At 34.6% G+C, this 20,441-nt stretch overlaps 1 protein-coding gene across 3 annotated transcripts in view; it reads right to left on the bottom strand.

Moving 5' to 3' along the window:
- Positions 1 to 20,441, bottom strand: part of CFAP47 (cilia and flagella associated protein 47) — a 446,504-nt gene that overhangs the window by 298,136 nt on the left and 127,927 nt on the right. For all 3 annotated transcript variants that reach the window (XM_031660417.1, XM_031660416.1, XM_031660418.1), the window contains exons 27-29: positions 7,449 to 7,549; positions 1,551 to 1,697; positions 147 to 372 (exon numbers count right to left, since the gene is read on the bottom strand). In XM_031660417.1, coding sequence (XP_031516277.1) covers positions 147 to 372; positions 1,551 to 1,697; positions 7,449 to 7,549 — 474 coding nt within the window. The remainder of the gene's footprint in view (positions 1 to 146; positions 373 to 1,550; positions 1,698 to 7,448; positions 7,550 to 20,441) is intronic.

Below are 20,441 nucleotides of genomic sequence, written 5' to 3' on the forward strand. Positions count from 1 at the left end.
AACAATAAATTATGAGATGCTTCATAATATATCAGTCCAGAATAAATTATTTCATATTGTATTTCACTTAATATAATCGCAATCAATAGATTATATTTTATGATGCGCTACAAAGCAAGGAATTTAGAGAAACATGTGACTCTCACCTTCTTATAGTCTCTGGAATAGAAAAAGAATGGGGTCCTTCAGGCCAGCCAAAGAGACTGAACCAGGTGTGTGCTGCATTTACAACCTTCTCAAAAAAGCAGTGTGCCTTTGTTCCTTCTTCAAGAGAAAGGAATTGTTCATAGTTTTCCTTTTCCATAGATCCATTATCTTCCTTTGATGTTTCACTTTCATCCAAGTGCAAATGTTCAGGCAGTACTTCCACTCCTAAAATTCAAATTAGTTTGTTAAAAAAAAAAAAAGGGGGCTACTTGACCAGGAGTAAAATATTCTGTCAGTTATTGTCATTTGTATGCAGACTAATAGAACCCATTCTACAAATTATTCTATGCTCTCAAAGAAATTCTGAGTCAATTTACTGTATCTTAAAATAAACATTGAAAATACATTTACTTTGAAGTACCTAAGAGAAACGTTTTAACAATAGGTGGATTTCAATAAATAAAAGTTACATTTTCTTCTTGCCATAATGGTATGTGAAAATATTCCCTGAAGTGGAATCTTCCATTTTTTATTACATTAGCAAAATGTATTGACGATCTTCAGCATTATGTATTAGAAAAAATTTAATCTCATCTGAATAAATTACACAAACACAATATTGCTTTGGATCCCAAATGACTTTCTATCCAAATCAAGTACTTTAATAAAATAAAGCATTTTCAAGTTAAAGTAATTTTCAAGAATATAAAATGATTTCATCTTTTTTTCCAAAAACATCTGGCTATATAATGGCACAATCACATACTCACTAAAAACCTCATATTATTTAATTTGGTTTATTCCATTCAATAAAAAGAAAAAAATGTTCAATATTACCTACATCCAGAGAATAAACATTTGAACAGTTAATTGCAAATAATAGTATGAAACTCACATATTTATCTGTGCTGACCTCTTTCTAAGACAGGAAACCTTGGCTACAGTTGGTTAAATAATGAAGAGACAAGTCTTTAGTTCCGCAGTTCCCAAACTGTGCACAGAGAGTGCTTGGGATGTCACAGTAAATTTACAGAGGCTCCACAAGTATTAACATTTTTGTTAAATACTACAGCAACATCTATTAGACAGCACGTAAGTTACTACTGTTACATTTTTGTCCCAATGCATTTAATAAATGGAACTATGTGGTACATTTTGGCATTTGGAAAAGTGAATACTGAAACAGTAAGAGTGCCATGAACCAAGAACATTAAAGAATCTCTACTACTGACCCTTGAAGACAACTCTCCACACAGATGATCCATTTAAAATTAATGATGAATTCCCAATTTTCTTCATTAATTTCTTGTTACTTGTAAAAACCTAACTTTTAAATTAAAAGATATTAAGCAGATCATGTCATGGACTAATTTTGGAAAGTACACTATATATTTGCTACATACCAATAAATAAGTTTCCCTTTGCAGGTTCAGCATCATTGAATTTGCTAGTGGTGTGTGTCTTTTTAATGGAAGCAGGACGGGGTGATTTAGCATCCCGGCAGGGAGGCAAAACACCGTCTCCAGTCTTGCTAAGATATTCATCCTTATCTACAAATGACACATTGGATCACAGTAAGCAAAATATGCATTCATGTATTTCCTTATACCATTATTTAACCTGAGTTTATCTATTATCTATTGATGTATCTATCTATGTATCCATCTATCTATGACAAAGTAAAAAAAAAGTCTAAACACCCACTGTACATCAGATAAGATGTCAAATAGGAAAAAGATAACATAAAAGTTGATACAATTTTCTAAACTAAATGAATTTTTTTGGTAAGGCAATTGTTATGGTACATCAAAGTTATTAGAGAATGAACAATATTCAACTTTAGCGTAAAGAAGAATATGAAAACATTTTAAATGTTTCTACATCCAAATAAATGAAATTATTACAGATACTGTTTAAAATAAGATATAGGAAAAGAGTCACCAGAAAAAGTAATTTCTTCCCTAGTTAACTCTCTGTAATATCACAGCTTGGTTATGAACTAATACCATTTTTGTACAGATTTCAATCTTGATTTCAGTTACAGTTGCTACACATATATTAGGGTCTGTGCCACAGTGTAAATTTGAATCCAACCAAAGGCAGTGCTGACCAAGAAAAGCCAGTAGGTGTGACCTACGGCCAAGCCTCAAAATACATATGCAATTTACATATATTCATAGTCTTAATGCAGGACAGGTGGGCCCCAGAGTGGACCTTAGCCTGCAAGGGTTCTTGGCTTTGCCCAGGAAAGAATTCAAGGGCAAGCCAGAGGTAGAAGTAAACAGCTTAATTGAAGAGGCAGTGTTACATCTCCAGCAGTATTACAGTTCCATGACTGCCCTTGAAAAGCAGGGCGACCCCTAGGCAGAGGGTAGCAGCTCAGGGCAGTTTTGCAGTCATATTTATTCCCATTTTTAATTGCATGCAGATTAAGGGGCAGTTTATGCAGAAATTTCTAGGGAAAGGGTAGTAGTCCTTGGGTCATTGTCATGTAAAGGGGCGGTAACTCCCAAATGTTGCCATGGCAATGGTAAATTGACATGGCACACTGGTAGGCATGTCTGATTGAAAGCTGATTTTGCAGCCAGGTGAGGTGGCTCACGCCTATAATCCCAGCACTTTGGGAGGTCAAGGCGGGGGGATCGCCCGAGGTCAGGAGTTGAGACCAGCCTGGCCAACATGGTGAAACCCCATCTCTAGTAAAAATACAAAAATTAGCCAGGTGTGGTGGCGCATGTCTATAGTCCCAGCTACTCGGAAGGCTGAGGCATGAGAATCTATTGAACCCAGGAGGCGGAGGCTGCAGCAGTGAGCCGAGATTGTGCCACTGCACTCCAGCTTGGGAGACAGAGGGAGACCCTGTTTCCAAAAAAAAAAAAAAAAAAAAAAAAGTAAAAGGAAAAGAAAGCTGATTTTGCCCACACTCTGTTTTAGCTAGTCCTCTAAATGGTCCATCGTCCAAGCCCCGCCCCGGTGTCAAGTCCCAGCTCCTCACTCAGTCTAATTCTGTCAAAAAAGCATAGACTCTGCAGTTGGAAAAATCTGACTTGAAAACTTGGCACCCCTATTCCTACTCACAGTTAAACTGTGAGTATGTTATACAAATTATTTAAAACGTGTATTTATCCATAAAATGAGACCAAAGGTTCTGAGATCATGAGTTTGTTGTGAAGATTACTTTAAAGGCAATAACAAATACAAATGAGCTATTATATACTAAGTTTCTTCCCTCTTTCATAACAGAGTCATTTAGAATTTGCTTGAGACTCTGTACTCAATAGGTGTGCGTTGTTTTCAGAATGCTACACCACTATAGACTTCATAGAAGTGAGCCTTAGAGAACTCGATGATAAGATTATCTGTGGTAGATGCATTAGGCTAAATGTTTTTAACTTACCATTAAATGATAAAAAGTTCCTAGTGGAACGCAAAGCCACATCTATACCCTTTCAACTAAACTCAATAATTCACTTTTCAAAAGAATTTTCAGATGAGCTATACTAAAATAATCATACTGCTTTACTTTTGGACACATTCGATGTATTTTAAGATTTTACCTTTATTGATCACATCATACCCTAGCACACACTACCAAAGTGTGTGGGATCTGAGGCCTCAAATTTCATTAGAATTCCCCAGGATAAGCTGCTCACTCTCTCTACATATTCAGATTTTTAATTCGTAAAGCGAGATATATAAGGGCATCTAACTCAGAACTTCTAGGAGGACTAATTTAAAGGACAAATAGAAGGCACTTAGCAGAACACCATATACCTGGGAAGCATTAAATATATATTAGAAATTATTACTATACATATTACTAAAGATATTTTAGGATATTTAAGAATTATAATTTCTTTCTTTTGAAATATTTCCCCAAATGGATGCATTATTTTAACATATAGACTTTATGCTTAATAATCTAACAAAAATGTTTTATTTATTTATTTATTTTAAAGAGATAACAATATTATTTATTGTCCAGTAATTAATCATTATTTTCTGGAAGTAAATTATAAAGCATATAAAAGTGATAAAGCAATCACAACCACAGTGATAATAGCAAATAATAATGAAGTAATATTAATAACAATAATTTCCATGTATTTGCAGTCTATGGTTCCTCACAAAAGCCCTTTTAAATAGATAAAACAGATATTGTCAGTATTCTGTTACTGTTCTGTCATGGACATTTTGCTTAATAAAAGATGGTAAATTTGAAAATTTGAGAATAAAAGATAAAATCATATGGCATAATAGTGTGGTTAGAACACAAATGAGAATTGCCATCCAGTTTGTGTGACTCTTCATAACTATTATGCTGTATAATCTGAAATCCTCCCCCTTGAAGTACAGTAGAATATAAAAATATTATGTCGATATTAGTCAAAAAATCTTTTTTTTTTTTTTTTTAATTGAGAAGGAGTCTCACTCTGTCGCCAGGCTGGAGTGCAGTGGCATGATCTTGGCTCACTGCAACCTCTGCCTCCTGGGTTCAAGCAATTCTCCTGCCTCAGCCTTCTGAGTAGCTGGGATTACAGGCACGTACCACCACGCCCAGCTAACTTTTCTATTTTTAGTAGAGACAGGGTTTCACCATGTTGGCCAGGATGGTCTCAAGCTCTTGACCTCGTGATCTGCCTGCTTCAGCCTCAAAAAGTGCTGGGATTACAAGCGTGAGCCACCACGCCTGGCCAAAAAAAAAAAAAATCTTTAAATTTTGACAATGTGTGTTAAAATTTTGAGATATCTATCTCTCCCTATATAGCTCCACTCTGTCAACTGCATTATTCCATAAATTGCTTTAAAATAATTTTTTGGTGTTCAGAATATGCTATTTCACATGTAACCCATTCTTTTATGAAAATATATAGCTAAAAGATGCCTCCCTGAGGGTTTATAATTCCAGTAATCCATTTTACAATACTGAATAAATACCTTTTATCTGCTAGACACTGTGTGAGGCACTATGGACACAAGGGTGAAAAAGAGAGAGGTGATTCCTACTCTCACAGACTTTATAGGTAGCAACATTTAGAAAAAGACATTGATAATAGGCAGGTTAAGTCAAAATGTAGTAAGGGTCATGACAGAAGAATTGCACAGAGCTATGAGGATACACCAGAGAAACACATAATTTTTGTATGCAGAGGCAGGGATCTTCCATAACTGTGTACAGTGTCGTGGGTAAAATGCTTCAGTCACAAGAAAGAATATCAATAAAGATCAAGATGCTCAAAGAACTTGCAGAAGTTTAACGTGGCTTGAGTATAAAGGGAAAAATGTCCAGAAATGAAAACTAAGCCACTTGCTAATGTGTGGTCTTGTAGGCTTCATCCACCTAGTAATGATATTCTATGCAAAGATTTTATACCTGGGAATTAAAGAAATGAATTTTCAGTTTGTAAATGGCGTGAGGGTAGGATTGTGAAAGGGGAGAGCATTGTAGGAGGAAGAAGAACAGTTTAGAAACTCCTGCAACAATCCTGGAAAGGTTTTATGGCAGCTTGAATATTTGTAGTGGCAGTGGAGAGGGAGAAAAGTGAATGGATTTCATAAATATTTAGGCAACAAAAGGGACAGGAATTGGTGGACTGGAAGTGGAGTGTGAGAGAGAAGACATTGCCAATGATGGCACTCAGGTTTCCGGATTTGGCACCTGTATGGACTACAGGCACAAACACAGAGATGGGGTATATAGAGAACAAAATTTCAGAGAGAGGACTTCAGTTTGGGATATGTTGTTTTGGGGGTGCCTATGGGAATGAATGATATCCAGAAGGCAGTTGGATCTGAATTCCTGAATCTCTGAGAGGAAACAAGGCTAGAGATATAGCCTACGGATTATAGCTGAAGTCATGAAAGGAAGAAGAGAGGGGTCAGAACTCCTACTGACACAAATAATTTAAAAGTACAGATAGAGAAAGAGGAATCTATGAAAGATGCTCAGAAGGAACAGTCAGAAAGGTTAAAGGAGACCAAAAGAAGTATGGTATGTGGAAACCCAGAGAGTTTGAAGATGGAGAAAGAGAACAGTCAACAGTCTTAGCTGTGCTCCGTAGTTTAGTAACGGCAGCATAATGGATACATTCTTCTTCCTCACCCCTGAATTTTTTTTCCAGTTAAAGGCAGCAGAAGTATTCTAATTGTTTAATTTCCTCTGCTACTTTTCTCCTTCTCCCTGGGAAGTTGAGTGATTTATCTTACTGTCAGATTTGGAAAGAATTAATAAGGAATGCATGGCCTGAAGCTACCCTTTTTGCTCTTTGGAATGAGCCTGCTGGCCACTGAGAAAATACAGTCTCCTTTCTCCTCTCTGCTGTCTTCCCAGATGCTCACTCAAAGCAGCTAAGAGGGAGACAGAAAGGAAAAGATAAGCAAGGTTACTTAATTCAGAAAGGTACCTGGGTAAAGGGATTCAGACAAAGGAATGGGTTAAGGCAAGAGAGAGTCCTGGCTCCCAGCTTTGTGACCAGTAAAGAGTCACGATACATGCTTGTGACTTGCTTGTCAAAATCCAGTTCCTATCCAAGAAAGTATTTGGAAGTTCAGAGTGGTACTGCTTAATGGCCTCTATTTCTTCTGAATAGTAAGAAAAAAGAGTCATCCCCTGAAATTAAGGTAGAATAAGACTAAATATGTTTCATCAGAGTTGTAAATATCTGAAGAAATAAGTGAAGAATATAAGAAAATTGGTTAAAAACAAACAAAAGACCTCTAATTCAGCACTGAAAGTTAAGACCTTGACGATCTACACAGATGGGATTTTTTTTTTGTTACCCACTCTTCCTCCGTTCTGTAATGTAATCCCCCGTATCTTGCCTTTCATATTTCTCCCTGCTCACTGGCTTGTTTAGTATTCTTAGCTTCTCTCACAATTTTCCCCACAGCAATTCCAGGCTGGTCTAATGACCATACTCTGTTCCACTTTAATTCATCATACATTCCAAGAATTGTTCCCTTTCTAAATCACTGATACTCAAAAAATGACAGAAGGTTCCCACTACTACAGAATAACAGGCATAGCATTATGGTCCTGTACCTACATTCACTGCCTTACACCTCCTGTCACACCTGCATGTTTTTGCTATATTGTCTTTTGCCCAAATCATTCTATTCAAACTAGATCGTCAACTTTTGGAATTAAGAGACATACAGATTCTACTCTCAATGACAAGCACAGCTCCTACCAGAGGCAGCAGTTTAATACAATTGACAATTTTAAATTCACTTTATTTCTAGACATTGGCCAAGAACCCACACAGTGAGAGTTAGAGATAAATAAGTCATACGTAGCTTACCATTCTTTAAAATAACGTTTTGCTTATCCAGATGAATTGCCATATAGGGGTAAATAGTAAGAATGCAGTTTTCTGCTGTTGCAGTAACTGGAAGGGAAAACCTGAAAGTGAAAACATTGCATATCAATACAATAAAAATTTCAGATGCAGTAAATGCGATGCATTTAAGTATCCCAGATGTCCTTAATGATGAAGACATGATTTATTCATTTTTTCTTTCTACTTACTTTGTTTTTTTAACCATCTACTGAACGTTAATGATTTTTAAAATTTTTACTTTTAAATATTTTAACAGATATAAATTTCACTGTCAAGTGTGCTATAGAACACAGACTGTAACTGCACAGGTGCAAAAATGCAGATTCAGGAAAGTTTGGAGTTGAAGGTGTCTCATAGTTAATTTACTCCGTTCTTCTATGGAGTGCCTGACAAATGGTATGTAGCCTTGGATGACACTATTAGGGAGACACTACCGGATGGCATTCACAACACAGAAACAGCCCGTTTTATATCTGGAGAGCTGTAACTTCAGAAGTTCTATTCCAGAGCAACATAGAACAAAACCTACAACCTGAACCCCATCATCGTTCTTCAAATATTTAAATACAATCATTAATTTTTCTCTAAGGTTTCTCTTCAGATTTCAGAAATTTAGAACATTTGAGGATTCTTTCTACTGCCAAGTCTCCAAATCTCTTATATATCAGTCTCATTTATTTAGATGACCTTTTGTTTTGTGTTTGTCCTTCTTTGTCCTTCAGTCTGAGGACTGAAAGCAATATATTCTGCAAAAGTTATTCAACAAGTACAGAGTACTATTACCTTCAATAACCTGCATACTCTGTTTTATGAAAGCATTGTGAAATTGTCTTATTATGTTTACCAGCCACAAAACACTCTTAAACTATATTTGGATTGTCTATCTTATATGACAATTCTATTCTTGTACAACTGATTTTTTTTTAATAGAAGGGCTATATTTTATATCTATACCACTTTAATACTGCCTTATTAATTTCTGATCTGCATTATAGTATACCAAGAAAATATCACTACTGTATCAGCCATCTATCATCTACTAGTACTTTGTGGTCACTAGCTGAGGTAAAATGCCAAAATCCCACGTTTTAATGCAAGTAACTATAAGTAAATATAGAATAGGATGAAAGTAAAAAAATGTTCATAGCTGAAATATAATGAGTTATCAAGTAAATCAATGGTAAACATATACTACATGCAATTGAATGATTTCCACCTCAGTTCTACACACAATATTTTCCAGTAAGAAAGAAACTATATTTTTCTCTTTATACATTGATATGTGTTAACATTTTATGTAAAATACACACACTCAACATCATCTTGGTTAACACTAATCTTATCTTTCTTTTCTATGGATCCTAAGCACATGTATCAGATGGCCTTATTCAGGATTACATTTCATATCTATATGTAATTTTTACCATATGATATCATTCTTAAATTTAAATTTCCTTGATAGCATAAATCAGTACTTCTACAAATTGCGCACTTGTGCTAAACATAGTGAAAAATCAATATTTCATTAGCCAATTATCTATATTTAATCAATAATTTTAGATTAAATAACATAGTTTACATAGAGACACCATCATCACTACCACATAGAATAAGAAATATTATTTTTTAAATATGACTACAGAAGGAATAAAAGACCACTGTAATAAATTCTGTGGATGCTCTGCCTTTATACACATATTCCCTGGGATGTTTCCTGGGGCAGGCCCATAGCCAACACCTGTGGGTGTGGAAGTTTCAAATCTCAGCTCCATCACGCCAATCACAACAAAAACTGTGATGTCATTTCAGTTCTGGAGAAACCTCCAGGATTAGGTTGCTGTTGAGATTTCAATTTAAATGTCACATTTATTTGGAGTGATCAATTCCCTGTTCTACTTCTCTTACCCCTTTATTGTTGTTTGGGTGGGGGGAACATTTCCTTAATGCACAGACCCATGAATCATCATCTAAAAGTAAGCTTGTGGACAAAGTTACCTAAGACAACTACTAAATTAACAAACAAAAGAAACACTATCACTTGAAATATTTCCAAAATGATAAAGAATTAAGGAAAATAATTCTGAAAATAAATTTTACTCCAAGAATGAAGTGGAAATAAATATAATAATGTTTGTTTCTCTTACAAACCCAGTTTGCAGAAGATAACATTTGATTTCAGATGTTCCTCATGGTAAAAAAGTAGCCAACATGTACAAAACTGACTTGACCAGATTCTTTTCATAGAGCATATAATACAGAAATTAGACAAGTAATATGGCATGGAACTATGGACACTTCACTCATCTATATTACTATTAAAAATATATTAAAACAGAAAAAACAGACATACAGTTGGTAGTAGCAAGAGCCTACATTTTAATAAAAATATTTCTGGGGAAATAGAGCAATTTGTGTTACTTCATCAGGGAACAATGGTAATATTTATGAATTCCCTATGCCAATGCATACAGACACAAATGGTTACTGACAGATGAATTGTTCTAAAAAATACTCAGTATTACAGTAACAATGAGATGAAAAGGCCCTTCGATATTATGAGTTTCAATTCCATTATAAGATTTAAATAGCTACCTCAGGCATGTGTGATTTAAAATAGTTCTACTGGGTAAAAATCAGAATGAATATTCCTGGTAATAAGAGAGTCGAAGATATGATGTGAATGTTAATGAAAATGTGAATGGGCTTGTACTATTTGTGGCCGTGTTTCCTGTTATAAGAAATATTGCGTTTGGTCATTTGGTTGTGGTGGTGTCCACCGGTTGTCTTCATTTCTTTTTATAGCAGCATTAGAAATGTAATTTACATACTCTAAAATTCATATTTTAAAGATGTACAAATCAGTGTTTTTTAAAAATATAATCACAGAGTTGGACAACTATTTACCATTATCTAACTTCAGAAAATTTTCATCATCCTTAAATGAAACCCTCTACCGCTTAACAGTCACTCTCTATTTGCAACTCCACCCCACACCCAGCCCCTGAAAACAACTAATCTGTCTCTACAGATTTTCCTATGCTGGAAATTTCTCTTTTGGAAATTAGTAAGTACTCCGTGGATGAAATGTGGAGACCATGTGTACATCCCTATCCTCACCAGTCTTTCATATTTTGATACTGAATGGTATGATGACCACATACAATTCATTAAATAAGGTGTGAAAAGTCTCACAATTCATCTCTCTGTCATTAGCTAGTGAATAATTAATACTCTAATCACACATCACTAATTCTTTCCACATCATTAGTGAGGCTGAGAGATTTTATGCTTGTCTGACCAATTTTTAGGAATAAAACTTTGAAGCTTCATGTTAAATCTCAGTGATAACTGGTCTTGTATTTATAATATTTTAGCACTTTCCACTAGAACACAAAATACTGTGATGGCTTGTCAAACGTATGTCAACATCATAAAAAGTATTATGATATATTTATCATCTTTACTAAAGTTCTGCTCCCATCTATACTATTTCAAGGGAGATCTTACATTCTAAAAGCAATCTTATTGAGCATGATTTTAATTCACAGAGAAATTAGCAGAGCAAGAAAGCCTCCACGTTTATAGAAACATGTCTCTCTGGTCTTACTACAGTTATCTGACTAAACTTTTTTCTGCAAAGCAGCTAGAAAACAAATTATATGTTGGTAACACTGGCAGTGGCTACAAAGGGTTAAAAGAAGAGGTTAATGCTAACATTGCTTTTGATTAATGAACCATATTTCTATATATAGATTTGAATAAAGTGAACAACAGGTGAAGGAGAGGAAAAGATGTTGGGTTGGTATTTTGAACATGCTTTAAATTGTGAAACCAACGACCACTCCCATCACCATAAAAAACAGGTGCTTACAGCATTCATATAGCATTTAGGTAAAGACTTAAAATGAATGGAATAAATTCAGATGACTGTATTTCCATCAGGGAAATTTATTACACAAAACAAACTTCCTTGAGCAACCATTCTGATGTGTTTATACCTACCTATTCACAATTTTTCTCAATTTCAATAACTGTTAGCAAAATATTTCATATGTAACTTTACTCACATGCACAAAAATTCATTGATATGTGTCTTAAATATCTAACACTTGCTATAGCTATTACTTCATGTCAATTAAGTCAGTTGATGGGACAAAGGAATTTTAACTCTGGTGCTCTTGTGTATATTTATAACATACATAGAGCTCATTGACTATGAGTAGAGCTCATTCATTATGTTGCCAGACATGAGAATCCCTTGATCACAAGTGAGGACATCATATGCCATGTTGTTAATCAGTAATATAGTTACAAAGTGTATTAGTTCATTCTCATATTGCTATAAAGAACTACCCGAGGCTCAGTAATTTATAAAGGAAAGGTTTAATAGACTCACAGTTCTGCATGCTGTACAGGAAGGCATGCCTGGGGAGGCCTCAGGAAACTTACAGCCATGGCAGAAGGTGAAGAGGAAGCAGGCACATCTTAAATGGCCGGAGAAGGAGGAAGAGAGGGCAGTAGGAGATGCTACACACTTTTAAACAACCAGATCTTGTGAAAACTCACTATCGCGAGAATAGCAAGGGGGAAATCCACCTCCTTGATCCAATTACCTCCCACAGGGCCCTTCCTCCAATATTGTGGATTAAAATTCCACATGAGATTTGGGCAGAGACACAAATCCAAACCATATCACAAAGTCTGGATTTATTTATTTATTTATTTATTTATTTATTTATTTCTAACAGGTAAAAACAGACTGGACATACTTTTTATTATAATGTGATTGTCACTTACTTGTTTTTTCAGTGTCTTTAACTTAAATGAGGAGGAGGAAGGGAGTAAAATTATAGCTGCTCTTCTTGGTATTGCAATAACCCATAATATGTTATCTGCAGCCCATCAAGAAATTGTTATTAATATATATTAATAACAATAAATTTAATAAAATAAACATTAATAATTCTAGAAAAATATGTGCTATGAACCAATTTCACGCCCTAAAATAGACTTTAGGTTCTAAATCCCCCTAAGTCCAAGGAAGTATGTTTCACATATGAATGTCTTCCATTGATTTGTACCACAGCAGAGTAAGATAAAGGAAGATAATTCTTCTTCAGATCACATGAGAGATCCATAGATATTCATCAAATATAGAAATATATGTTCCTTTAGCAATTCTATAAGTGTATATTAATTCTTTTCACATGAACCATCTCATTGGTAGTATGCCTTTTTCTCTGGAAATGATGCTATAATTCAGGTAAAATGTTTTTGAAATCTCAAAATCTCTGTTTAGGGTCTATTTTCACAATTTTAAATTGTGTTAACCTCAATTAATATACATCAGTATATGTTTTATTTGTAATTCAGTGATTTTATGAGAAAATATAACAGGTGTTAATGCAGTTTCAAATGAAGTTTCCAGGAAGGAATTGTGGCAAAAAGTAAAATTAATCACCTCTAAAATATGTGTATACTTAGAAAAATTATATTTTGTGTATATATACATGTATGCACATACACACATGCACAGAAATACATGGACATTGTCTTAGTCTGTTTGTGTTTCTATAAGAAACACCTGAGGTTAGGTAATTTATAAAGAGATTTATATGGCTCATGGTTCTGCAGGGTGTACAAAAAGCATGGAAACAGTATATGCTTCTGGTGAGGGCCTCAGGCTCCTTCCATTCATGATGGAAGGCAAAGGAGAGCCAGGGTGTACAGATAACACGGTGAGAGAGGAAGGAAGAGAGAGAGGAGTGAGGTGCCAGGCTCTTTTTAAGAATCAGCTCACATGGGAACTATACTGAGTACTGACACAGCAAGAACTCAATCATTACCTGAAGGACAGCACCTAGTCATTCATGAGGAAACCACCCCATGTCCTAAACAACTCGCATTAGGCCCCATCTCCAATACTGGGGATAAAATTTCAACATAAGATTTGACAAGACCAAACAAACCATATCCAAATCATAGCAAACATATTTGTGTGTATGCATAGATATACACATTATTAACGTATAAACCTTATGTTTATGTTTTTATGAAGGTATATACATTTATTCTAAAAATACACAGAAGGAATCTAAACCTTAATCAGAAAGAGATTAACATATTAAATGGCTGTGTCTTTACCTCAAAGAGTAGAACTGCTAAACATCATGCCTTGACCAGTAATGCAATAAGTACAGCAATGCTTTACAAAGAAAAATTATTTCTAATCATTAGCTGTTCTGCTGTTTGCATGCTTATATACTTGAAGGTTAATTTCACAGAACTTAGAGCATAAGCACTAGCTATTACATACACTATATGGGTTAATATTTGCAGCCTGATGGAACCAAACACTAAAACTCTGACATGATGATACGAACTCACATAAAACAGTAAGATCATTTTCATTTTCGTTCCAAGAATACTATAGTGTATTTTATTGACTTTATAAGACAGGAATGACCTATCCAAACCATGCTTTTTACAGGCTCTTTTCCTTATATCTCTTAGGAGATTTCAGGATATATATACATATATATGTGTGTACGTGTGTGTATATATATTATTATTATACATATATTTGTTATGATATATGTTATATGTTTATTATGATATATACATATATTTTTATTATGATATACATATATGCATATATTATGATATATACATATATTTTTATTATGATATATATACACATATATACACACACATATATGTGTGTATATATATGTCATAATAAAAAACAAATAGTCATACTTTAAAATGGCTCCATTCTGATTTTTTATAAACAAAGAATAACACAAAAACAAGGTCAGAACTGGCCATAAAAGTTGAGGGACATCAACTCTGTGTAATGGTGAAACTTCCTCTGATGGAAATACTTGTTAAAATTATTTTCCCAACTGTCTGGCCAATGGTCTGAAATCCTACCATGAAATATGTATTCTCATTAGTTAGAGCAGTACAATCCAAAAGAATATTTGTTGATTACAAATTAGTAGCTTGAAGATTAGGTATTAACATTTAAGCAAGGGCTCAGCTATTAGAGATCAACTAAGACATGATGAAATGAGCATAGGAAATTAGGAAGTTAGGTGACGATCTGACATCACTTTCAAAGGGAATATGATTGCATACGGGTGACTGCCTCAGCTGGGGACTCCAGGCAATAAGAAAATGGTTCAAAGGGGAAGGGCAAAAGAAATCAATTAGGAACTACAATATATTCAACACAGCATAAAATACTCTCTTATCTCATTGAATATTCCAGAGTTAGATGATCTCTTTTATAATGTCCCCACTGGATACAAGGGCAATAATAGAAAGACATGTGAACTTAATAAAAATAAAGTTCACATATTGTGTTGCATTGTTCCTTTCAACTGATATGTCAATAAAATCCATCCAAAATATAACTCTGCATTATTAGTAACAGACTCGGAATGGTAAAACTGTTTCTGTAATCTATGAAAATGGTTCCCAATTTCTAGGCTGCAGACTCTTACAAAGCAGCTGAGGGTATACCTGCAAAACAGTAAGTTTGATAAATAATTTTTAACACGTCTTTTAATATGACTTTACATATGTCATTATATACTCTAAGAGGTAATACAATTACATTTTACTTTAGAGTGTATCTGAATTTATAGTAATGTTTGGTGATATGTTTTCGCAAAAAACAGGTAATAAAATGTAAGTATTTTCACGTAGAGTGGCTAGCAAATGGTTTGAGCTTGCAAAAGCATGCAGGAATTGAAAAGAATGAAATCACAGGTCTTCAGTTTGAATGTAGTATAAAATAAACCATGCTAATATTTCATTAGTTTATGCAAGACTGAAATAAAAATCATTTAACGTTCATGGAAGTCAGATATCACTTCAAGCCTTAAAGGAGAATTCTGAAATACTATTTGCATTTCAGCATGGAAGAATTAAATCCCACTTCCTGCCATTGATGCTTCTTTATGTAGACTTATCCACTAGTAATAGGAAAGTGCCATGCCCAGCAAACTACTGGAAAAGATCATAAACATCCATGTTCTGGCTACAAACACTTAGGTTGGTGCTGTTGGAGGCTGACCTTCACAATTACATAGAATATTACTAAGATTATGGGGCTAACATTTGCTTCCAGATTTAGTAATTGGGAAACAAAATGTTTAAATTGTAATAAGCCTGAGGAAAACAGTTGCCAAGAGAATAACAGAGGGTGATGATGGGAGGAAAGAGAGGCGTTAAAAAAATTATAAAACATAATGAATTTGCATGCCCATTTCAATAAATTGACTTAGAAGGTTGGCAGTTTTACCAATCACTGCAAGGTCTATATTTTTAGTAGAATATAGGGTATTTTTTAACAAATAAAAGTTAATAAATATTCAATTACACAAAACAGAGTAAGCTATGAAGATTGATTTGTGAAGGTGTAACACAAAATTGACATGCATATATGCTTTTTATTTTCTCTTATTTCACAGGGTTGTTGATGTTTGACTTGCTATCAATCACCATGTCCTAATATTTATTCCATCAAAATCACTTCTTTTTTCCCATTCACAGTTTTATTTTCATTCTAACAACCACCATCCTAATTCTGCACATGTGTACAGCATCAACCTGGAATAGCTTATTCATTGGTCTCTTTACTTCTACCCTTTGTCATAATTATCTTGCACATAAATATCTTACTCAATCTGTCTAGCCCCTTAAATGCAAAGATAAGCATACAGCATGTAAAAAAGACTGCAACATGAGTGTATGTATGGATGGAGAAATTGACATCCTCATCTGTGATACATTTGAGCTACTGGAAAAAAAACCTACTTTAGACATCAGTGGGGATCCTACACTTACCATATTCAATACCTAATTGTCACAGGTTGAGTTTTCTAGAAGCAGACAGTTTGGAGTTTGAGAGGATTATTAGGGAGTAACACATGTAAGAAATGGAGATGGAACCAAATGAACAGAATGAATTAGAACAGCTATGCAAGCCCAATGATGACTTGGTCAACGAGGCTGGGAGCTCTGGATTGCCTTTCAAAGTTTCTGGTATCAGGCTGAAATGTGTAGTCCTCTAAACATGCCTTAATCAGATAAAAGATGCAGACTTGCCTCGTGGGGTGTCACCTTAGTCCAGGTGGCACTCTTCAGCTGAGAAAGATCCTATAGGACCTGACAAAAGGGGGCAGGTAGCTGATAGCATTCCACATAGCTAAGCACCAAGTACTAACATGAAAAGGCATCTGGAAAGTTCAGTTCCACATATTTCAAACTAATCAACTCATTTTTATCCTAATTTCCAAATCATAAAAAATCTAACAGTTGTTGTGATCATCCATTATAGCAAGCTATATATAAATATATATTTGCTAACCCCACACACTTGGTGCTTTTGGTGTGTTTTAGGACAGAGAGATACACGCTGGTCAGTACACCATTTGAGCAGCCTTCCTTAAGTGAGGAGAGACTGAGTAGCCACTTGAGGATTTCATATCCTTGTAAGTCTGTGAAGCCCTTGGTAAAACACAGCTTCTTCAGGCATTACTTGAAATTCTATCGACTATAAATATGAAATGCCCTTCTTGGTTCAATTTTGCTCACAGCCAATTCTTATTCATTAGTCAGCCCATGTTGTATATGTCACATATCACTCATTTTTTATACATATTGTTAGGATACCTAATTATCACGAGGACGCATTATGATTTTTAAAGTTATGTTTTCATCCAGTAGGAACCACCATAATGCAAGTAGATGATACTTTTATTTTGAAAGTAAGAGCTTGAAAAGAAACTATCATCGGAGTGAGCAGACAACCTACAGAATGGGAGAAAAATTTTGCAATCTGTCCATCTGACAAAGTACTAATATCCAGAGTGTATAAGGAACTTAAACACATTTACAAGAAAAAAACAAACAACCCCATTAAAAAATGGGCAAAGGACATAAACAGACACTTCTCAAAAGAAGACATTCATGCGGCCAACAAACATGAAAAAAAAGCTCGACATCACTGATCATTAGAGAAATGCAAATCAAAACTACAATGAGATACCATCTCAGTGTACCATACCAGTGAGAATGGCGATTATTAAAAAGTCAAGAAACAACAGATGCTGGCGAGGGTGTGGTGAAAAAGGAGTACGTTTACACTGTTGGTGGAAATGTAAATTAGTTTAACCATTGTGGTGATTTCTAGAAGCAGAAATACCATTGATGCAGCAATCCCATTACTGGGCATATACCCAAAGGAATATAAATTATTCTATTATAAAGACATATGCACACGTATGTTCACCGCAGCACTATTCACAATAGCAAAGACATGGAATCAACTCAAATGCCCATCAACGATAGACTGGATAAAGAAAATGTGCTACATATACACCATGGAATACCATGCATCCATAAAAAGGAAGGAGATCATGTCCTTTGCAGGGACATGGATGGAGCTGGAAGCCGTTATGCTTAGCAACTAATGCAGGAACAGAAAACCAAACAACAAACACATATTCTCACTTATAAGTGGGAACTGAACGATGGGAACACATGGACACATGCTGGGGAACAACGCACACTGGGGCCTGCCAGTGGGGAGCAGGGGGAGGGAAAGCATCAGGAATAGCTAATGGATGCTGGGCTTAATACTTACGTGATGAGTTTATCTGTGCAGCAAACCACCATGGCACACATTTATCTATGTAACACACCTGCACATCCTGCATATGTACCCCTGAACTTAAAAATAAAAATTGAAGAAAATAAATAAATAAATAAACTGACCATGTCTACATGGTGTTAAATTTTTTAAAAAAAAGAAAAAATAGTAAGAGCTTGAATAAGTTCTCTAATATTCTTTATAATAATATTCATCTTTAAATAACTTTCAAGCATTAAAATGATGAATTTTAAGCCTGCTGAAATTCTGAAAACAGTATTACAAAAGAATATTTTATATTGGTTTCTATCCGGTTGAAAAAACTAAAAATGTTCAGGATACAGGTAAAGGTTAAATGAATTTAAATAATTAAACTACATAAAATTAAGGACATTAAGAGAAAATAATTCAATACATTTAATAAAATATTTAAATGAAGAATTGAAATAATAAAGTTGGTTTTAAGTTGAACAGAGATTTTTAAACAGAAAAAAAATTTAATTTAATTGCACACATTAGTCTTTTCTTTTTAACTTGAAGAAAAGTAAACGCATTTTGATTTCTAATAACATCCTTTGTAAGCATAAAGCATACATTTAAATATCACCTATCTAATATGAAATGCCCAAATTACAGACAGCAACACTTATCGATAACTAATGGCTCGGTAATTTATTGAGCAATCAGTTCATATTTACAAATAGGTGAGAAACTGGGTAGCCACGGTGGGTCTGAGGAAGATGAGATGGAGAGGGCTGTACTAAGCGGTCCTAAGGTAGCAGTAGACTGCATGGGCATCTACCTTCTAGGAGTTCTCTGAAGAACAGCAATCAGGAAGGTGCTCATAACCAGTAAGGGAGATAAAGAGGACAGGACATTGGAATTTCCTTTAAAATGAAAAATCTCTAAGGAAGGCAGAGGTTCTCCAACCAACTTCACAGATTCCAAAGAGGATGAGGTTAGAGAAAAGAAAAAGAAGGATATTAGAAAAACTACATCTGTGGTTAACTCTTTTATTCTGCTACCTGATGTTAAAAGTACTATAATTTTAATAATCTGGGAAGATGTGGTAAATATTACCGTAACAGTTTGTCAGCTTTTGCATTTCTATGCAAATTTTAAACTCCACCATGTTGCTACAAGTAAATGATGAACATCGTATGTTTATAGTTTATTATGACATACCTGTATTATATGTTTTGTTAAATATAAATGAAACATTCTACCTTGTAATAGAGACTATGATTTGTTTGAACAGATTAACCATGAAAATAATGCTCTTTGTCGGATGAAGGTGCCATTACAAACAGCTTTTCACAGGGCTAGGACAAAGAATACAGAGCAGATGATCATATCAGAACACAGAGCGGTCTCATGTGAACTCTACTCCCTTCCTCACTGCTTGTTCTATCTACACATACAACACTAAGGAAGGTGGACAAGTGTATGGTATTATGCATAACTCAGCTCCCAAACCATGACAAATAATGTTTTGAGGTAATATTACAATACTAACTTCAGTTATGAACAATTAAATGGATACTAAGACTTCCCATTGCCTGCCTTTTGTTGCCACGATGCTAAAATTTGAGATGGATCATTGTAAATGGTTTGCACTAAGAGTGGAGTCTCCAAAAGATGAATATATCCTTAGTAATTCTTCTTACTCCATAAAGAGAGCCTTGAGTACCTCAAAAGTAGCCTGTAGCTACCTGGTAGTATCCCTCAGAGGTACGTGACTCACATTACTCGCTTATTACAAGCCTTAAGTTAAATATACATTCAAATATATCTACGTATTTATTTTAAATATCCCATATCAAATATTCCAAAAAGGCACATAAAATGCAGGTATTAATTTACACTACAGTTCCTAAAGTGGCATTGCCAACTTGAGTGAATAAGTGCTTTCAAACTGATTTGACTCTGGATCTGATTCATTCTCTGCTAGTCTCCTTTATGTGATGCTGTTTCCTATCCATTCAAAAACAGGAAGGTATCTGAAAGAGGCATGCTCAATATACATTTTAAAGTACTAGCGACTGACTCAAAGGTGCCAAGTGCACTCTACACAAATGTCAAATTATGCACTGAGCAGAACAATACTTAGAATTACCTTCATTATTCCTCAATTCTTAATTGTATTGAATGCTTTCTAAAAGTAGTATAATTTCCATTTAAGTGATTGTCAATAAGAGTAAGTATAATAAGCTTTATTATGCAGCAAAAGTGTTTATAAACCCATAACATGGTTGATAAAATGCTACTGAATAGAGGAAAAGAGCTAATAT

Source organism: Papio anubis, chromosome X (assembly GCF_008728515.1).
Source record: "Papio anubis isolate 15944 chromosome X, Panubis1.0, whole genome shotgun sequence".
NCBI classification, from domain to species: domain Eukaryota; kingdom Metazoa; phylum Chordata; class Mammalia; order Primates; family Cercopithecidae; genus Papio; species Papio anubis.